The sequence below is a fragment of the Benincasa hispida genome, chromosome 2 (assembly GCF_027475165.1).
Source record: "Benincasa hispida cultivar pf3 chromosome 2, pf3_genome.v1.1, whole genome shotgun sequence".
In the NCBI taxonomy this organism is placed as follows: domain Eukaryota; kingdom Viridiplantae; phylum Streptophyta; class Magnoliopsida; order Cucurbitales; family Cucurbitaceae; genus Benincasa; species Benincasa hispida.
In genome coordinates this window covers 15592102-15609583 of record NC_143479.1, presented here as the reverse complement: position 1 = coordinate 15609583, position 17482 = coordinate 15592102, and the positions used below count along the sequence as shown (strand labels likewise).

At 32.1% G+C, this 17482-nt stretch overlaps 2 protein-coding genes across 10 annotated transcripts; one reads left to right on the top strand and one right to left on the bottom strand.

Moving 5' to 3' along the window:
* Positions 1 to 573: 573 nt before the first annotated feature.
* On the top strand, positions 574 to 9107 carry LOC120071041 (glycosyltransferase BC10-like). Of its 7 annotated transcripts, none has more exons than XM_090310874.1 (12): positions 574 to 938; positions 1628 to 2077; positions 2415 to 2513; positions 2734 to 2834; positions 2925 to 2996; positions 3183 to 3273; positions 4014 to 4094; positions 4917 to 4976; positions 5059 to 5181; positions 5388 to 5426; positions 5503 to 5631; positions 5730 to 6052. In XM_090310874.1, the coding sequence occupies exons 2-11, from the start codon at positions 1700 to 1702 to the stop codon at positions 5629 to 5631; spliced, it is 1173 nt and encodes a 390-aa protein (XP_090167000.1). In that variant the 5' UTR covers positions 574 to 938; positions 1628 to 1699; the 3' UTR covers positions 5730 to 6052. The 7 variants fall into 7 exon arrangements, 3 of the variants coding, with proteins under 3 accessions (XP_090167000.1, XP_038878961.1, XP_038878960.1); XR_016527757.1 differs by having other exon boundaries at positions 578 to 938; positions 5283 to 5426; XR_016527754.1 differs by adding an exon at positions 6665 to 7216 and having other exon boundaries at positions 587 to 938; positions 5503 to 6285.
* A 257-nt stretch (positions 9108 to 9364) lies between these two features.
* LOC120071042 (oxysterol-binding protein-related protein 4C-like) lies at positions 9365 to 16857 on the bottom strand. 3 transcript variants are annotated; one of them, XM_039023038.2, is made up of 7 exons: positions 16626 to 16857; positions 12068 to 12235; positions 11564 to 11809; positions 11292 to 11388; positions 10770 to 11061; positions 10404 to 10506; positions 9365 to 9803 (listed from the first exon to the last, which is right to left on the bottom strand). In XM_039023038.2, the coding sequence occupies exons 1-7, from the start codon at positions 16626 to 16628 to the stop codon at positions 9549 to 9551; spliced, it is 1164 nt and encodes a 387-aa protein (XP_038878966.1). In that variant the 5' UTR covers positions 16629 to 16857; the 3' UTR covers positions 9365 to 9548. The 3 variants fall into 3 exon arrangements, with proteins under 3 accessions (XP_038878966.1, XP_090167001.1, XP_038878967.1); XM_090310875.1 differs by having other exon boundaries at positions 12068 to 12347; positions 16626 to 16809; XM_039023039.2 differs by having other exon boundaries at positions 10410 to 10506; positions 16626 to 16809.
* Between the last annotated feature and the right edge of the window lie 625 nt (positions 16858 to 17482).

Below are 17482 nucleotides of genomic sequence, written 5' to 3'. Positions count from 1 at the left end.
AATAAATGTCAAAATATAAAGATTAAAATGATATTTTAGTTTTAAAAAAATTAGCAATTTGTACTAAACTATCTTAAAATTATAGGACCAAGTAGATATAAATCCTCGAAGTTTTCACGGTTAGAATTTATAATTCACAATATTTTCAAGTATTGTTTTAGAATTTTATATGTTAAATTTAAATAATTGAAAAAAATCAATAGAGAGACTAATTAGAGATAGAATTTATCGATACAACATATATTCAAACTTATGGTTATTTTTCGATTTAAAATTGATCGGAGATAACTTCACCTACTCTACTTTAATGTTTGTAAACATTGTAATTAATGATAATAAATTTAATCCATTCAGATTTAGTGTTTTTTTTTAATGGTTTAGTTGTTAAATTATATTTATGGTAGATAATGATTTGATTACTTTCCCACTGAATAAAGAACGCGCTGAGTGTGGGCCTAATTTTCCTCAAAAGTCGAATATTGTTTCCGTTTTAAAGTTCAAATATTTTTTCCCATTCTAAAACATAACAATAAAAAATAAATAAATAAATAAATAAAGAAGTTCAAAGGATTTAAATATATAAATTGTAAAATTAATAAAACGTCGTTCCTGAAAAATGTTGTGCATTTGAAGCCGGAATGCCATTTCTGCGGCTGCTCCGACCACCCACGGCTGAGCTCTCCGACAAGAAGAGAAGAGAAGAGAAGAAAGAGAAGGAGCAAAGACAACGAAGCGTCTCTGACAATGGAAATGGAAATCATAGACTTTACAAGAAAATTTATTAAATTATCTCCATTTTTGCTCTGCACGGGTATATGAATAGCCTGATTATTCTATTTCTTTTTTCCATTTTTCATGATTTGGATCTTGGAAGCGACGGCCTCAACTTTTGCTACTCCACCATTTTTGGTTCCTCGCTCGAGATCATTCTTCTCTGAGTATGATTTCTTACCTCATTTCATCTTTCTTATATTTGGATGTTTTTTTTTTCATCACTGAATTGAGTGTTCGGATTCGGATTCCGATTCTTGTTCCGATTCCCTTATACCTTCTCTATCCTATTTCGTGATTGGTAGTTTTGGATTTTCAGAATCTTGCCTCTAGATTTTCTCTTCTTTAATTGTTATTTCTTTTGCTGCGTTTGCGTCTTCGATTTGAATTCATAGCGTTTTTTTCGTATTATTAGTATTCTTGGCAAATGGAGGCTCTGGGTAGGTCTAATTTTAACATGTATAGGCATTGGGTTGGCTTGACTTTTGGGTGAAATGTAGATTACTCAAGTTACGTCCGGGATATTGATTGGTTTTAGTTGTTGGGATGCTTTAGAGCTTCGCATGGACTATTCTGGGATGGGGTGGGAAGTAACTTATTGCAAAAGTTACTATCAGTGTGCAGGGCTGAGGCCTTGTGTACTGCTTATGAGGTGTTTTTCATAGCAGGAATCTGAATTATTATACTATTGAGTTCTATAATCATTTGAAGCTTTACCTTTTTCCATTTTAGCTAGTTTGAAAATGTTTTAGAACTTGTGACAAAATTCTGTATATGCTGTCAAATTGCAGATTTCCTTCATCAGTCAATTTACAGATTTTCTGGTAACTTTTGACATTCATTTCTCTCATTGCAGGAGTGCATATTGGTAGATAGCAATCAGAATGCAAGTCGTTTAGAAATATAGCTGCTGTACATTTTGTTGAAGATGAAGACAACTCAGGCATGGTGTCCTAGTGAGATGCAGATTTTGCCTGGGCCTCGCCATCGTACTCATATGAAAAAGCCTTTATGGATTATCATCTTGGTTTCCTTCATCATTGTTTTCCTTATCTGTGCATACATGTATCCGCCTCAAAGTAGTGGTGCCTGTTACATTTTTTCTTCTAGAGGTTGTAAGGTCATTGCGGACTGGCTTCCGCCTGCTCCTGCTAGAGAACTTACTGATGAAGAGGTTGCTTCTCATGTTGTTATTCGAGAAATTTTGAATTCACCTATTGTACTATCACAAACTCCAAAGATAGCATTTATGTTTTTGACTCCTGGGTCTTTGCCGTTTGAGAAGCTGTGGGACAAATTTTTCAATGTAAGTTCTTATTTTCTCTTATCTACTTCTAAGTGTTTAATCTTTATCCTTCTTGAGTTTTACATCGGGCTTTATATCCCTGCAATAACTAAATGGTGTATATGGCTTTTCATTTTTCATTCTCTTGAGGAAATACTCAATTATTATATGCATAGCATACTAAGAAAACTGATTTCTTTTAACTTAGTTTCATGAAGCCGGTGATAATGATATCCATCAAGGCTTTGAAAGAAAGGGAATTAGTTGTTTTACTATTGGCTCTTTATTATTTCATTGTTCATTACTTGTTGATCTACAAACTGATTTTCACCGGAAACTCGTTTATATCTCCTGGCAGGGTCATGAAGGCAAATTCACTGTTTATGTCCATGCATCTAAGGAGAAACCAACTCATATCAGCAGCCACTTCTTGAATCGGGATATTCATAGTGATCAGGTACCTTAAGCTATGCGTAACAAACTAATAAAGAGTTATTTGTCTATATGGTGTCAGAATGAAATTCCGAATGTCTCTGCAGAAGCTAGCCTGATATTAAATTTCACTCATGTCATATGGATCATTCTTGCTTCATATTTTGCCATCTTATCCCTTTCTGGAATCCCCTTTCTGATGAGAATGTAAATAATTGGACACTTAATTGACAATTTTTTTTCAGGTAGTATGGGGTAAAATTACCATGGTTGATGCGGAGAGAAGATTGTTGGCAAATGCTCTACAAGATCCAGATAATCACCATTTTGTTTTACTTTCTGATAGGTGACTGAAATCTCAGTAGTTTTCTTTTTTTCTTTTCATGCATTGTATTAAGTTCTTATTTCCAACTGTAATGTTCCTTTTATTTTGCAGTTGTGTGCCTTTGTATAGTTTTGACTATATCTACAAGTATCTGATGCATTCAAATATAAGTTTTGTAGACTGGTGAGTTATATAGCTTCATGCTCCCTCTCCACATATTCATTTCCTTATACTTCCAACCTCTCTGTGACAAGATACACACACACGACTCCTGGTAGCTGGTTTTGTCACATTGCAGGTCCATCTACAATTTAAAACTGCGTATTGATTTGTTTGTAGAATATCTCTAATAGATACCAATTTTCTCAGCTTTAAGGACCCTGGTCCACATGGAAATGGCAGGTATTCAGAGCACATGTTACCGGAAGTGGAGGAGAAACACTTTAGAAAAGGTGCACAGGTACACTCTGGAAATTTCGATCATTCATACAACTTTCCTAAAATTTGATTTGTTGTTGTTGTGTTGGGTGTGTGTGTGTGGAAGGATCCCTTTTTACACTAACAAAAAGAATTGAGTACTTGGGTTCTTTCGTTAACTTCTATGCATGTCTAGGTTGCCACTTTAACTATGTAAAACTTTAAGGGGGTGTTTGGGCCCCCAACATCAAGTGGGTGGAATAGCCCACTCCATATCTTGGGCTCCAATTATAATAGTTGGTGTTTTCAACTATTATAACCTACAATTAACTACAATATTACTATTTCAAATCTTTCTTTGTTATAGTATTTTACTATTTCCTACACATTCTTTCTCTTTTTATTACCGGTGTTTGCACTCCAAATACAAATTATCATAACCCAAACTAAAATAGTTTGCACCGAAGACATAGACTATTATAACCTACATACTACTATAACCCATAGACTATAATAACTACTGACTCTAATAACCAACTCGATGCTCGAAACATCCCTTAATAGTTGTCTTGATTATTTTTAGTCAGTTGAAATGTTGCAAAATTAAAAATTTTAGATTGGGTTTGATGGGTTAGACTTAAAGGATGTATTGATTCCTATTTCTTTGACATCTTTGACCATAAGGCTTAGATTTCCGATTGAGATATTTCTTCCACGTGTGCATGTGAGACAATTAACAAAATAGCATGCAAGTTTAATCCCAATTTTCTTTATTTTATGCAGTGGTTCACAATGAAAAGGCAGCATGCTTTAATAGTTTTGGCTGACAATCTTTATTACTCCAAATTTCGCGATTACTGCCGGGTGATTGTAAACTTATGTCTTCTGTATTTCATTTTCTGTTGCAAAATTAGGACTAATGTGTGTGGTTTTCTTTTTCACATTTTTGTAGATCTTAGGGATACATTACAAAGCTCACTCACTCTCTCTCACACATGCACACACAACAGACACTTCATTAGAAGATAAGTTGAGGTCATATTCCTCATTTTCCCCTACATCCCGACTTCATGAGCAAATTCCCTTTTGATTATATAGCCCTTTCTCAATGCTCACAAAATATGCAGACACCATGTTTCCTAACCAAACTGTATATCTGGGATCTAATCAGATCTACTCGGTTTTCTTTGTGTTTGACCTTAAATAGGAGTAAAAATTGAGAATATTTTCTATTCTCTCTCATCTCATTGGTGTGTCCTGGTACACACATGTCAATCCTTTTCTGTATTCTCACGTCTGCAAACACTTATCCTACTGTCCATTTATTGGGTTTGCAAATATTCCCCACTATAACCATCTCCGTTTTTCTGTCAAGATCTTGCCCTTCCGAAGCTCTGTAGGGGGGAATATTTACAAATTTTATGTTTCATTGCCCGGACAAATGCACATAAGACTCCATTTTATTTAGTAGTTAGCATAATCCATGTTCCCCAAAATTCTGCAAGGTTCATTAGGTTTTTCTTTTGGTTAGTATATAATCCAAATTAAAAAGCTGTCTTCATCCTCTCTCTCTCTCTCATGTAACGGATCAGCATTTATGGTCAATTATGATAAATTCTCTGCCCATGAGGTTACCAAATACTGACTCACCACCATGTATTGATCAATGTTTATTCCTATCCACAGCCAGGTTTAGAAGGGCACAACTGCATAGCGGATGAGCACTACTTGCCGACCTTTTTCAATGTAAGAGTTTCTCCAGACACCTCTTATCACAGAGCATTTCCTGTATGTCTGGCTAAAAAGTTCCCCTTTCTACATCCTTTAGATGATTGATCCAACTGGAATTGCAAATTGGTCAGTAACACATGTTGATTGGTCTGAAAGAAAGTGGCATCCAAAATCGTATAGAGCTGAGGATATTACCTATGAGCTTTTGCAGAATATTACGGTATGATTTATTTATGATATCAATCTTTTCATTTTACTGATTTTCATTAGTGAAGCGCCAAAATGTTAGCCTTCTCCAGTTATTTTTCTTACCAATTGCAGTTTGTGGTCTACTCACCCTTTGTCTCACAGCCTACCGTATGGTAAGGTGATTTAAAGGGGAAAATGTTGTGGATGTTGATTATTTTAATGGTGCTGTCTTTGCAGTCAATTGATGTGAGTGTGCATGTAACGAGTGACGAGAAGGTATGCTTGTTCTGTTATTACAATGAAGCTTTGTTAATGTCTTGATCTAATTGTTGTTTTTGTGGGTCCTCTACAGAAAGAAGTACAAAGGTGGCCTTGCTTGTGGAATGGTTTACAACGGCCATGTTACCTGTTTGCAAGAAAATTCTATCCCCAAGCTTTGGATAAGTTGCTGTATCTTTTCTCCAACTATACAACAATTTGAGTTAGGTTTTTATGTTTACATTTATTTTTGACGTTTCATATTCTTTTGTTGCATCAATAACTTCACAGTTTTTTTGTTCAATCTGGTCTTTTATTCAGTTCTAGGTTGTAAATTCCTGGCCTTGGGGAGGTTTGAATGTGACCAACCATATTCTTAAGTGCAACTAGCTGCTTGACGAGTGCCTATGGTAATCTGAGATTGAAGGAAGCTAACATGTTGGTGTTGCTTCCTTGGGGATGGCAATAGTATCTATATTTTACTTTATTTTTTTTAGGGTTTTTATTTTTTTAGAACAGAAGAACAGACGATTCTGAAGGAAGAATATTTCCTCAGATCTTGTAGTAATATTTTGTAAACATGAGGATCTGGATTTGCATCTTGCAATTTTTTACAAATATATTATATTTTAAGTTTCAAAGTATCCATTTCTGTGCGGCACTTCTATTAGAAAGCACTGCAAACAGGTGGAACACAGAGGTCAATTTATCTCAAAAGGTTTGGAAATGGAATAATTGCATTACTCAATCTGTTTATTTGTGAGATGTCCAGAACATTTTCCTGCTCTGCTTCTAGTTCATTAGAAACCAACTTCAGGGCTCGTCAGGTGCTATAGGAAGATGCTATCCTTTTAATTCCAAAGTCAACCAACGTTATGTAAGTCGTATCATCACTAATCTTTTCAATGTGCAGCATTTTCCCATCTGTGATTTAAAATTTTTCAGGATTCATTTGATGCTTATATTTTAGGCACTCATATTTCATCTATGAATTAGTGTTTCTATGCTCTGACGAGATCCCCTTTTATCTTTGCACATGATCTTGCCATGAACTGATACTTTAATATCGGGGGGGGGGGGCCCCCCCCCCCCCCCCATCTTTTTACCTGCTAGTCTTTCTTGTTCTACATGGCTTTTAGATGATATTTATTAGTTTCATTCTCCATTGCATAACATCAGAATCAACATGGTAATTCTGTTAGTTTCTCAATATCATCTTTTACCTTCCCTGACCTTGGCATTTTATTTGTCAACAGCCATAATCTCGTCCATGGCGTTCACGACAAAGCCTTCGCGTTTGGCTACCAAGCTGATCCACCGCAACTCGTATCTACATCCACTCTATGACCCAACTGAGACAATTGAGGATCGATCAAAGAGAGAGGAGACAAGCTCAATCGAACGCTTTGCTTATCTTGAGTCAAAGATTAAAGAATTGAAGTCTGTTGGTAATGAGGCTCGATCAAGTCTCATCCCTTTCAATCAAGGTAGCGGGTTTCTTGTTAATTTGTCGATCGGTTCGCCACCCGTGACACAGCTCGTAGTGGCTGACACTGGTAGCTCCCTCCTGTGGGTGCAATGTTTGCCTTGTATCGACTGTTTTAGGCAATCGAACTCATGGTTTGATCCTTTAAAATCAACAAGCTTCAAAATATTGGGTTGTGGGTTTGCTGGGTATAACTACATTAGTGGTTACAGATGCAATGGTTTTAATCAAGCCGAGTATAAGTTGAGGTACCTTGGTGGGGATACCTCTCAAGGAGTTCTCGCTAAGGAATCACTTCTCTTTGAGACACTTGATGAAGGTACAGTTTTTCAATAGAATGCTACTTCAACCCAAATAAATAATTAAATATGTTAAATTACCATTTTAGCCCAATCCTTTGAAGTTTTAATTTTAGCTCCTAAACTTTTAGTCTAATTTTAGTTTCCACTTCCAATAAATCTTAAATTTAGTTCTTTAAAGTTAAATTTTATCCAAAATTAATTAAATAATAACAAAATTTTCATGCAAGAAAATAAAAATTTATATAATACAAAAATCTTTCGATAATGATTTTGTTTTTCTTTTTGTTTTTCTTTTTGCTGAAAAATTTATGTTGGCTTCCTCTATCCTTTTTAGTATATATTTTTCTTTTTATTTTTAAAACACATTTGAACAAAGCCAAATTTTAAAACAAAATTTCAGCTCAAAAAGTAGAATGCAAACAAATAATTTGTTTATGCCAACATGAGCGTGTCTAATTTTTCTTGTAGGCCTTCACATTTGTCATACTTAAGAAAAATATAAAATGGTTAGTCAAAGTGAGATATTAAGAGTTTTCATAGAGAATTTGAAAATAATTTAATATAAACAAAGTTCTATTTCTTGTTTTACATCTTCACTTCTCACTCAATATTAATTTAAATATAAAAATATTATTGATTAATTTTTTTTAGTACAACTATTGCAGGTAGGAAAATGAATCTCTGACCTCTTAGATCGGAATGCATGTCAATATCAGAGACTCACTTTGATTATTATTAATTAAGTTAATAACATATTTAGGTCAAGCATTGTCTATAATTATTGTTTTGTGATATCATATAATTTATATTACATTATATAACACATATTTCAATTTTTTTAAAAATAGAATTATAACAAGAAAAACTATATTTATTCAAGTTTTTACCTTCTTTTCATGTAATCATGCATTTCAAATTTCATATTTTAAATACAGATACACAAAATATAAAAATACTTTCAAAATTTACACTTGGAAAACAGTTTTAAAACTTAGAATTCCATCGATTGAAATCATATGAAAACATAAAACAAAATTCAAGTCATTTTTTCCTTGGGTTCTTACCTAATGATACTGAACTTCAATTACGACAATAATCAAACTCACAATTCACTGGTCGATTGATGCAACAGGTAAAATAAAAAAGACCAATTTAACATTTGGGTGTGGTCATATGAACTCCAAAACCAACAATGACGATACCTACAATGGCGTATTTGGACTTGGCGCATATCCTTACATAACAATGGCCACTCAGTTAGGCAACAAATTTTCCTATTGCATTGGCGATATCAACAATCCTGTCTACACTCACAATCACCTCGTCTTAGGGGAAGGATCTTACATTGAAGGCGATTCCACCCCTCTTCAGATTCACTTCGGCCATTATTATGTCACTTTACAAGGCATCAGTGTTGGCTCAAAGAGGCTCAAAATTGACCCAAAAGCTTTTCAAATGACTTGGGATGGTAGGGGCGGAGTTCTAATCGACTCTGGAATGACTTACACTAAGCTTGCTAATGGTGGGTTTGAATTACTTTATGATGAGATTCTTGATTTGATGACGGGCTTATTGGAACGAATCCCAACTGAGAGGAAATTTGAAGGGCTTTGTTTTAAGGGAGTTGTGAGTCGAGATCTGATTGGGTTTCCGACGGTGACGTTTCATTTCGCCGGCGGGGCTGATTTGGTGTTGGAATCGGGAAGTTTGTTCCGGCAGCATGGTGGGGATCGGTTCTGTTTGGCTATCTTGCCGAGTAATTCTGAGATGTTGAATCTTTCTGTGATTGGGATTTTAGCTCAACAGAACTATAATGTGGCTTTTGATCTTGAACAAATGAAAGTGTTCTTCCGGAGGATTGATTGTCAACTTCTTGATGAGTAAAGTTTTGTTTGGAATGACTTTCTATAACGGGCTTGAACAAGTGTTTTTACTTGATGATTTTCATACAAATAATCCAATTCTTAAAAAACCAAAGTCAGATAGTACTATGGCGTTAGGGACTTTCCTCTCATTGTAAAATAGTTGGAGTCCTAACACAATATTCATTTCAATCACGGATGATTTTTCTTTTTTAAAATCAATAGTTGTCTATGATCGTGCATTAAGGGTTCAACTATTTCGCTCTATGACGTCAATAGAAAGTTAGTTTTCGTAAGTTTTTAAGATGAGTCATTCCATATTATCGCCTTCTAAGATCATGCAAAAATCTCTTTACAATTTTGGTTTAGGTTCAGTAACTTGAAGGTTTTTTTGGTTGTTTAATAAATATATAACTCCTCCAATAACAGCTACATTATAATAAACTAATAATGTTTTGTTATTGTACAAAAAAAATTGAGAGGAATATGTTTATTTGGGTACAATAATGGGGGATGGAGGGACTGATTTGTGGATAGGTGTGCAGTCCCAGCCACCTTCTTTAGTATGAGAAAAAGTAAAATGCTTAGGAACCCAAGTCTCACCTCTGGATGCCATTTCTCTTGCAATCTCCCTTTGTTTGTCCTCCACAGCTCTCTTTCCTCTTTTTGCTGCCTCCCAGTCCTTACTCACAATGCCTTGGCTCACCTCACTCCATACCACTGCTGATTCACTTGGCCAAACACTCTGTTGAGTATGAGTAGAAGATGTTCAATTCACAATTAGATATGTGTGTGTATATGTATATATATTGACTGACTAAAGGTTACGGATACAACATGACACAGACACGAAAATATGTCATTTTCTAAAGATTTAAGACATGAATAAGACAAGGACACGTTTATTAAAACATACATTTTTAGAAATATTTATCATTTCTAAACAAGAACGGAATGCAAAGTCAATGAATTTATGCATTTATATACTTAAAAAATTAGATTGATGTAACAAGTGTTTGATGGATATTTAAGAAATGTTGGTTCTATTTTGACTTTGTACAACTAGTGTCTATCACATCTATCACATTAACAACTGTCTGATATGTGTCTAACAAGTGTCATAGTGTCCATATCGAACGTGTTAGGCAAACTAAAGTATTTGTATTTCTTAGCTAATTAATATGTAAGTTTTGCACAATGAGTTAAGACATGTATTGATTACTGAAGGGCTAGAACAAGTATAGAGAGCTTTCATGGGTTTTGCCAATTTTTCATTCAGTTATGAATGAAAAGCCTGTATAGAGCACAATATGGTGAAGAAAGTTGTCTATGGAAAATATTATACCCTTACGTCTTGAACTGTAGGAGTTCTCAGCCTCCAAATGTTTTCTTTTGCGTTGTATATGACTGCAACTTCACCGCTCTCTATGTTCTTCACCGTGACAGTTCTGCAATATAAGTTGAATGACTTTAGAGGAAATCAATAGCCATATTTTGTGTTTGTTTACACTTTTGTGAATAAGAACTCTTAAAATATGCCATAGAGAATTGTTTGAACTGTCAAGTAATGCTAATGCATAAGAAAAAGGAAAGAAAAGAGGACTTTCTTTGGTTCAAAGATTTGAAACCACAAAATTTGCTCTTAAAAATTAGGAAACGAGTGATGATTCCATAATTATGGGGGGATACTTATCATAGAGCTATGGTGTACCTGTCCCATTGACCATTGACCTCGTAAAGAGGCTTTGATGAGAAGCTATCAAAAATCTTTCCTTTGATTGATCTAGCATTCCCTCCAAAACCAAAGAAAGAAAGGCCTTTACAACGTAACTCGGCTTCAAGACCACTGTCTTGGCATGCAATTCTGATATTACCACTCCATTCAGCCCCAGGCGTTGGAAGGAATTTGAACATTAAATTTGGGGCATTCATGACATAAGTTTCTCTATGATTTGAAAGTCTCAGCTCTCTCTTCCCACTTACTTCCACCTCCACAGATGTACCTACAAAAGTTGGTTGATGTATAAGTTGATGTAATGATAGGAATGCTATTAGAGTACTATTAGGAGTACATTGTGATTCTGATTCGGATTCTATTAGTTTTATACACTGTGCAAAGACTAGAGTACATCTAGTAAATAGTGGCACACAGAGGGGATTAATAACAGCAGAATGGAGAGTAGTTGCCACTGATATCATGTATTATATGAAGAAAAATAGAGATTTTGGGTACCATAGAATTTGGCAATAGGCTGCTGACACCATATCATTTCCAGATTTTCCTTTTCATCAGTAGCATGGAGGGCACTCACTGGTGGATGATGTGAAATCTGTCACAATTGTTCATACAAAGAAAGAGTCAGTAAAGAGAGATCGAGTGATGTTCTTTGATCTTGAAAGATGGTTTTTTTAGATAGTATCCTTCCTATCATCCTAGATGAGAAAATTAGGCTTTAGATTGTACTGTTTTTGTCTAAAAAAAGTTGTGGATGATTAAGTAAGAACCTGTTCAAGTAGAACATTTAGGGAGCCTGCAGAAGCATGATGAGTCTCTCCAAGAATTGGGTTGAAAGGAGAAATGCCAAAAGTTAAAGGACGAAGAGTAGAAATATTCCATGCTACCACAGCCACAAATCTGTCTATTGGGTTCTTCCCATTGTTGCACTTCCTTAACATGTCTTCATTGAAGCAATACACAGATTCACCATAACATTGAAGTTGTGATTTTGGCATGTTGAATTGTGGGGGCACCTGAAATTTAGTAATTTACACAAACCAAGTTATATTTTTATGGACAATACTCATGTTTGTTATATAATACCCTTAATTTTGCATAATTTTAACATTAAAATAGTAATTAAAAAGATAACTAATTAGTCAAACATATGTCGGGAATAATAACTTCATGTCATATCATAAACCTTCACAAAAATGACAGTTGAGAAGCTTTATTTTTATTTTGGTAGCTTAACAAAAAGAAAAGGAAAAAGAAAAGAAAAATAAAATTACCTTGAAGTGGGAGAGATCCGATCCTGGCCGTACATCCTTGAAGAGACTTAGGATGCGACTGAGTAAGTTAGGAGCTCTGTACTCGGCCACATCTGATCCTGCCTCCAAAGACACCGGTTTCGTCAAAGTAATTCTTCTCACCTCCCTTTCCGTGTCCTCTCCCGCACCCTATAAAAATTTCATGCATTTTTGTCAATCCAAATACTTTCCATCCAACTCCCCCGCGCTTGTTAGGAGCGTCGTATATGCGCACTCCCATGCCCTAGAACCAAAGCCATTTCTTCTATCCAAAAAAAATAATAATAAATAATAACAAAATAAAAACATTTCCCACGTGCAGCTTCTTTGACCGTTGAGTAAGAGTAGTTCGAAGAATTTATTAGGATGATATCGAAATTTTGAAATCTTATGTGAATATAATGCTCTCTCTCTCTCTTTCACTTCATAATTTTAATATAATTTTGTAATTGGTTTGGCATTTCTTTAATCTAATTTTTATATTTATGATATATTTACTCATATTATAAATAACATCACCTAATTTTTCTTTTAGAATTAACCTGTGTAGAAGTAATGAAATATACAATGGAAAAATGACAAATTTATAGTGTGAATAAAGATAATATAATATTATGATTGAAATTTTTTAACTTTGTTGTTTTTAGTTTTTAATTAAATAGAACAAAATATCTGGATAGGATCTCTAAACAAATTTTGGTTTAAAAATATAATAAAAGAAATTTGACAATAAAGGCTATACAAAGTTTGTGGAAGAAATCAAAATATTTTGAAAAAGAAAAGGATAAAATAAGATATTTTAAAACTTCAAACCAAAAAAAACTAATGTAAAAAGTAATCAAAGAAATTTCATTTTATTTTAAAGAATATTGATAATCATTGACCGAATGTGGTCGACTGGCAATTAAGTAGGAGCTTTATGATATTTAATAAATATCATTCGATTTAATTTTTAGCCTTTTAGAAATTCTCATTTTGTACATTAATGTATTAAATATCTCCATTAAGATTTTCAAAAAAAAAAAATAATTAATACATTAATATATTAATATATTTAGATCATCAACATGGTACTCAAATATTACTTCATTTATATAAACTGATTGACAAAAGTTCATTATTCAATAGATATGTCGGTATGTCCAAATATGCTAATAAAACAACATTAAAATAAAAATAAAATAATTGTTTTAAATAGTTAAAATTTTCAAATATAGAAAATGTCATCGTCTATTATGATCTATCATTATAAATGGTTAAATTTTATTATATTTATAAATAAATTGGTTCATTTTCCTTTATTTAAAAACATCTCTAATATACTTCAATAAATATTTTCACTAATAATGTGTATCAATTGATCATCTTTTTATAAAATTGAAGAACCAAATTGAAAATTGGGCCCGCACCATTACATTATTTTGTTGCTAAAAAAAGGAAGTAAAGCTGTGCTAATAAATGGTCATATGTGATTGGGATGTATATCTCCCCAAATGACAAAACCATGATATGTATTATGAAGGGATGAATTGGGAATTGCAATCAAATAAACAAGATAACAACCAAAGGCATAGGCATTAATGGTTTCAAATAGACATATCAATGTATGATTTTTCTTTATTTTTATTATTTATTGTTACTATTTTTGTGAAATTATAACTTTTTTCTTTTATTTAACTAATTAAGCTTTTCTCAAAATTTGCTATTGATATAAACTTTTCTTTTTACATATTTAACCTAAGCAAATTCAAACTCTTTAGTGAATTTGAACATGGTTGGAATAAGGACAATTGTTTTGGTAATATAAAGCTTTATCTAGGAATTAACTCAACTATCTCCATCAATGTGAGCATAGTTGAATGATAATTGACATGTAATCTTTCGATCAAAGTTGGAGGTTCAAATTTTTATCTCTGTCCCTCGACACTATTCAAACTAATCAATACAAGTATCTAGAAAAAGATATGTCTGCTGTTTTATAACTAAATAAAGGAAATGAAAGATGAAATTTTACATAGAGATCTAGAGTAAGGAATGTGACTTGGTCCTATCAGTTGAGAGATCTTAAATCCCTCATTTTAATGTACAAATAAGAATAGCTATAGTAAATATAAACATAAAGTCAGATGAATGTTCCTAACAACCGTGGATGACGATATGATGTTTAGAAGAAATAAAGAAAAGTATGTCCTTATATTTGTGAACTAGTCATCTGCTTTTAATTATTTGAGGTCACCCATGAAAAACATTTTTGTTTCGAAAAAAATACTTTTCTAATCTCTAGGACAAATTTCTATTTAACTTATATATTTTTAAATGCAGGACTTTTAGTCCTTAAATTTTAAGTTTAGTTTCGATTTAGTCTTTTAATTCTAAAATATTAGAATTTTACCTTCAAGAATGAGTTTTGTTTCTCAAACGGAACTCAAATCTCGATAGACTAACCATTTTGAAATCTAGCTTGAAACTTTTCTTTCTTAATTTGGTTAAAATTTCAAAAAATCTTTAAGAATTATAAAAAAAAAAATTAAAAATGAAAATTTATAGTGTATATATAGGACAGATAGTAGAAAGTTTCGGTGGTTCCTAGTCACATGGAGCTGTACATTATTGTACAGGGGGTGGGTGTTTTTAGTATTATCTTAATTCAACCAACACCAATGTGAGTGAGATGAAATTCAATTCCAAAGCCTAGTGGGTACTTTCTTTTTACTTATTCTATCTATACTTACTTTACTTGGAAAACTCAATCCATGGGACATTTTTGTATTTTGCTTCCTTGAATTTAGTAAATCTAACCGTCATTCCATAACCATTTGATTTTTAGTTTATCTTTTTATTTTTTAAAATAATCTTATTTTTTAAATAAAATAGTTGAAGTTTTAACTAAAAAATAAGAACGAATAGGTAATGAAACACGAAATTTAGAGGTAGGAATGATGTTTATAAGCTTAATTAAAAAATAAAAAAAAATAAAAAGTTACCTTGTTTGGTAATCATTTGGTTTTTATTTATTATTTTTTTTGAAAAATTAATCCTATATCATCTACATTTGTTAAAATGATTTGTATTACAATGGTTGATTTCTTGTCCAAATTTAAAAAAAAAAAAAAAAAATTTATAAAATACTTTTTTAGTTCTCAAAATTTGGCTTGTAATTTAGAAAAAATTATTATCAAATAAAATCCAAATGACTACCAAACGAAACTTAAATGATTTAAATGTTTGGTTGATTTGAGCTCTCAGATAATTATAAATTTATGTATCTCACCATATTATAAAAACCCACGAAACCTAACCCACAAATCTCTAGCCAAGATCATCTTATCTTGAACCAAAACGTGATGTGTGTATATATACATACATATCTCACATTTCTATAGCCTATTCATTTGTACAATAATGCTTTTTATACAAACTCAAGCTTCCTAACTTTATATTTCATAATTTATAAATTTAGAAGTTCTTCTTAAGCAATGATATAGATTTGCTTACTATAATTCAATAATTACATCTTTAATTTATCCATGAAGCTGTCCACATGCGATGTAATTTTTTCATTTTTTTTTAAAATCTGGTCTACTTTTATATATTTGAAAAAGAAATCCTTATGGGATTTAATTTCATTAAAAAAATCTACTTTTATAGTCTTTGAACATAAATCTATGAGACATCTATTTCTATGAAATATTTGTAATTTTTTAATATCTTCAAAATTTTAGTATATGAAATATTCTTAATTTTTTTTACTTCAGTGTAACTTTGAATAATATTTAATGAATTTCTTCTTTATCAAATTATACTATAATCGACTATAAATATAAATTGTGTTTAGAATACATTTTCAAATATTTAATTTAAAAAATAAGTTATTTTAGAAAAAAATGGAATGTTTGGTAACTATTCAAAATAGTTTTTAAGTGTAATTTAAATAGTTTTGAACCTTTTTACTCAAAATATAATATTTTTATTATGAGCCCAAATATATATATATATATAACTTAATTAGACCCCTAAATGTAGTACACTATATCTATGGAAGTTTACTTTTAAATAAAAAGAATAATCATGAAGCTAATAATTAAACTAATTATTTAAATATTACTTAGGTTTTTGTATTTTTAATTTCATTTTGGCTTCTATACTTAATAAATTGAAGCTGAAAGTATAAGAATGAAGTAATATTTAAATCTAAAAATTTAATACAAAGTTTACAAATTAAGATATGAAAAAAAAATCAAGACCTAAATTTAAAACAGTCACAATATTTTATTTTATTAATCTAAAAGGAAAAGAAAAAAGGTAGAGCCAACCGCGTGAACTCCAATGCCGCCAAAAACGGCGGTTCAATCAGAGAAACGATCATCGTCAATACTAAACTATTTGACGACAAATCCAAGATTCCGAATAAACCGGCAGCCGGAATACCGCTATCCGTTTCCAAAACCAGAGCGATACAAAAATCAGTATTGTCCACTCAATTCAACAATCGATTCAGATTCAAAATTAAACATCTAGAGAAAGAGGACGCGGTACATACCATAGGTGAAATCGACGATCAGCGGTGGCTGAGCAGTCGCCGGAGCCGGAGAAGAGAGAGAACTGTGGAACCTTCGAGCGAGAGAGAAGAAGAACTGTTGTTTGGGAGAAAAATGAAAAAAGGAATCTAAATCTAAAAGAGAAAAGGGGGAGAAAAGTGAGGGAAGGCGTTCGTGTTTATGCGTAGAGAGAATAAGAATTTTGGCGATTTAAAAAGAAGGGACGGGCCAATCAGAATTTTGGTTGTTTGCGATTGCCATATTATATTATATTATTATTTTGTTTTATTTATTACGACACCAATTTGAATTTTTTGAATATCAAATTTTCGAAATTTAGTTTACGAAGGATGGATCTCAATTCAACAATCTATTTGATAATTATTAACCCAATATTTTTAGATTCTGTTTCATAACCATTCCCGATTTATTTCTTTTTCCTTATCTTTTATTTTCAAAGATTAGGTTTGTTCATTTTTTTTTTCCTTTTAAAGAATTTTTCGAAGGGTTAAATTATAAATTTTTCCCTACGATTTCTTATATATTTAATTTGATCCTATGAGTTTATATATATATATATTTTTTATTTCAGTCTTATGGTTTGAATGTTTAGAAAAGAAATCACTTGTAGTCCCTTACTTTAATATTAGTAACAATTTAATTTTTGAGTTTTGATTTCTACTATATCATAGAGATTATTGTTTAGATTTATTTTGATCTTTTTATTATTTTATTTTATTTTCTTTCTCTGATTTTTTGCTTCTTCCGTTTCTTGTGACTTAACACCAACAAGCCAATCATCAAGTTTGATTATTATAACAAATAATAAATATCAATAGCAAATGAAAGTCTATCAGTG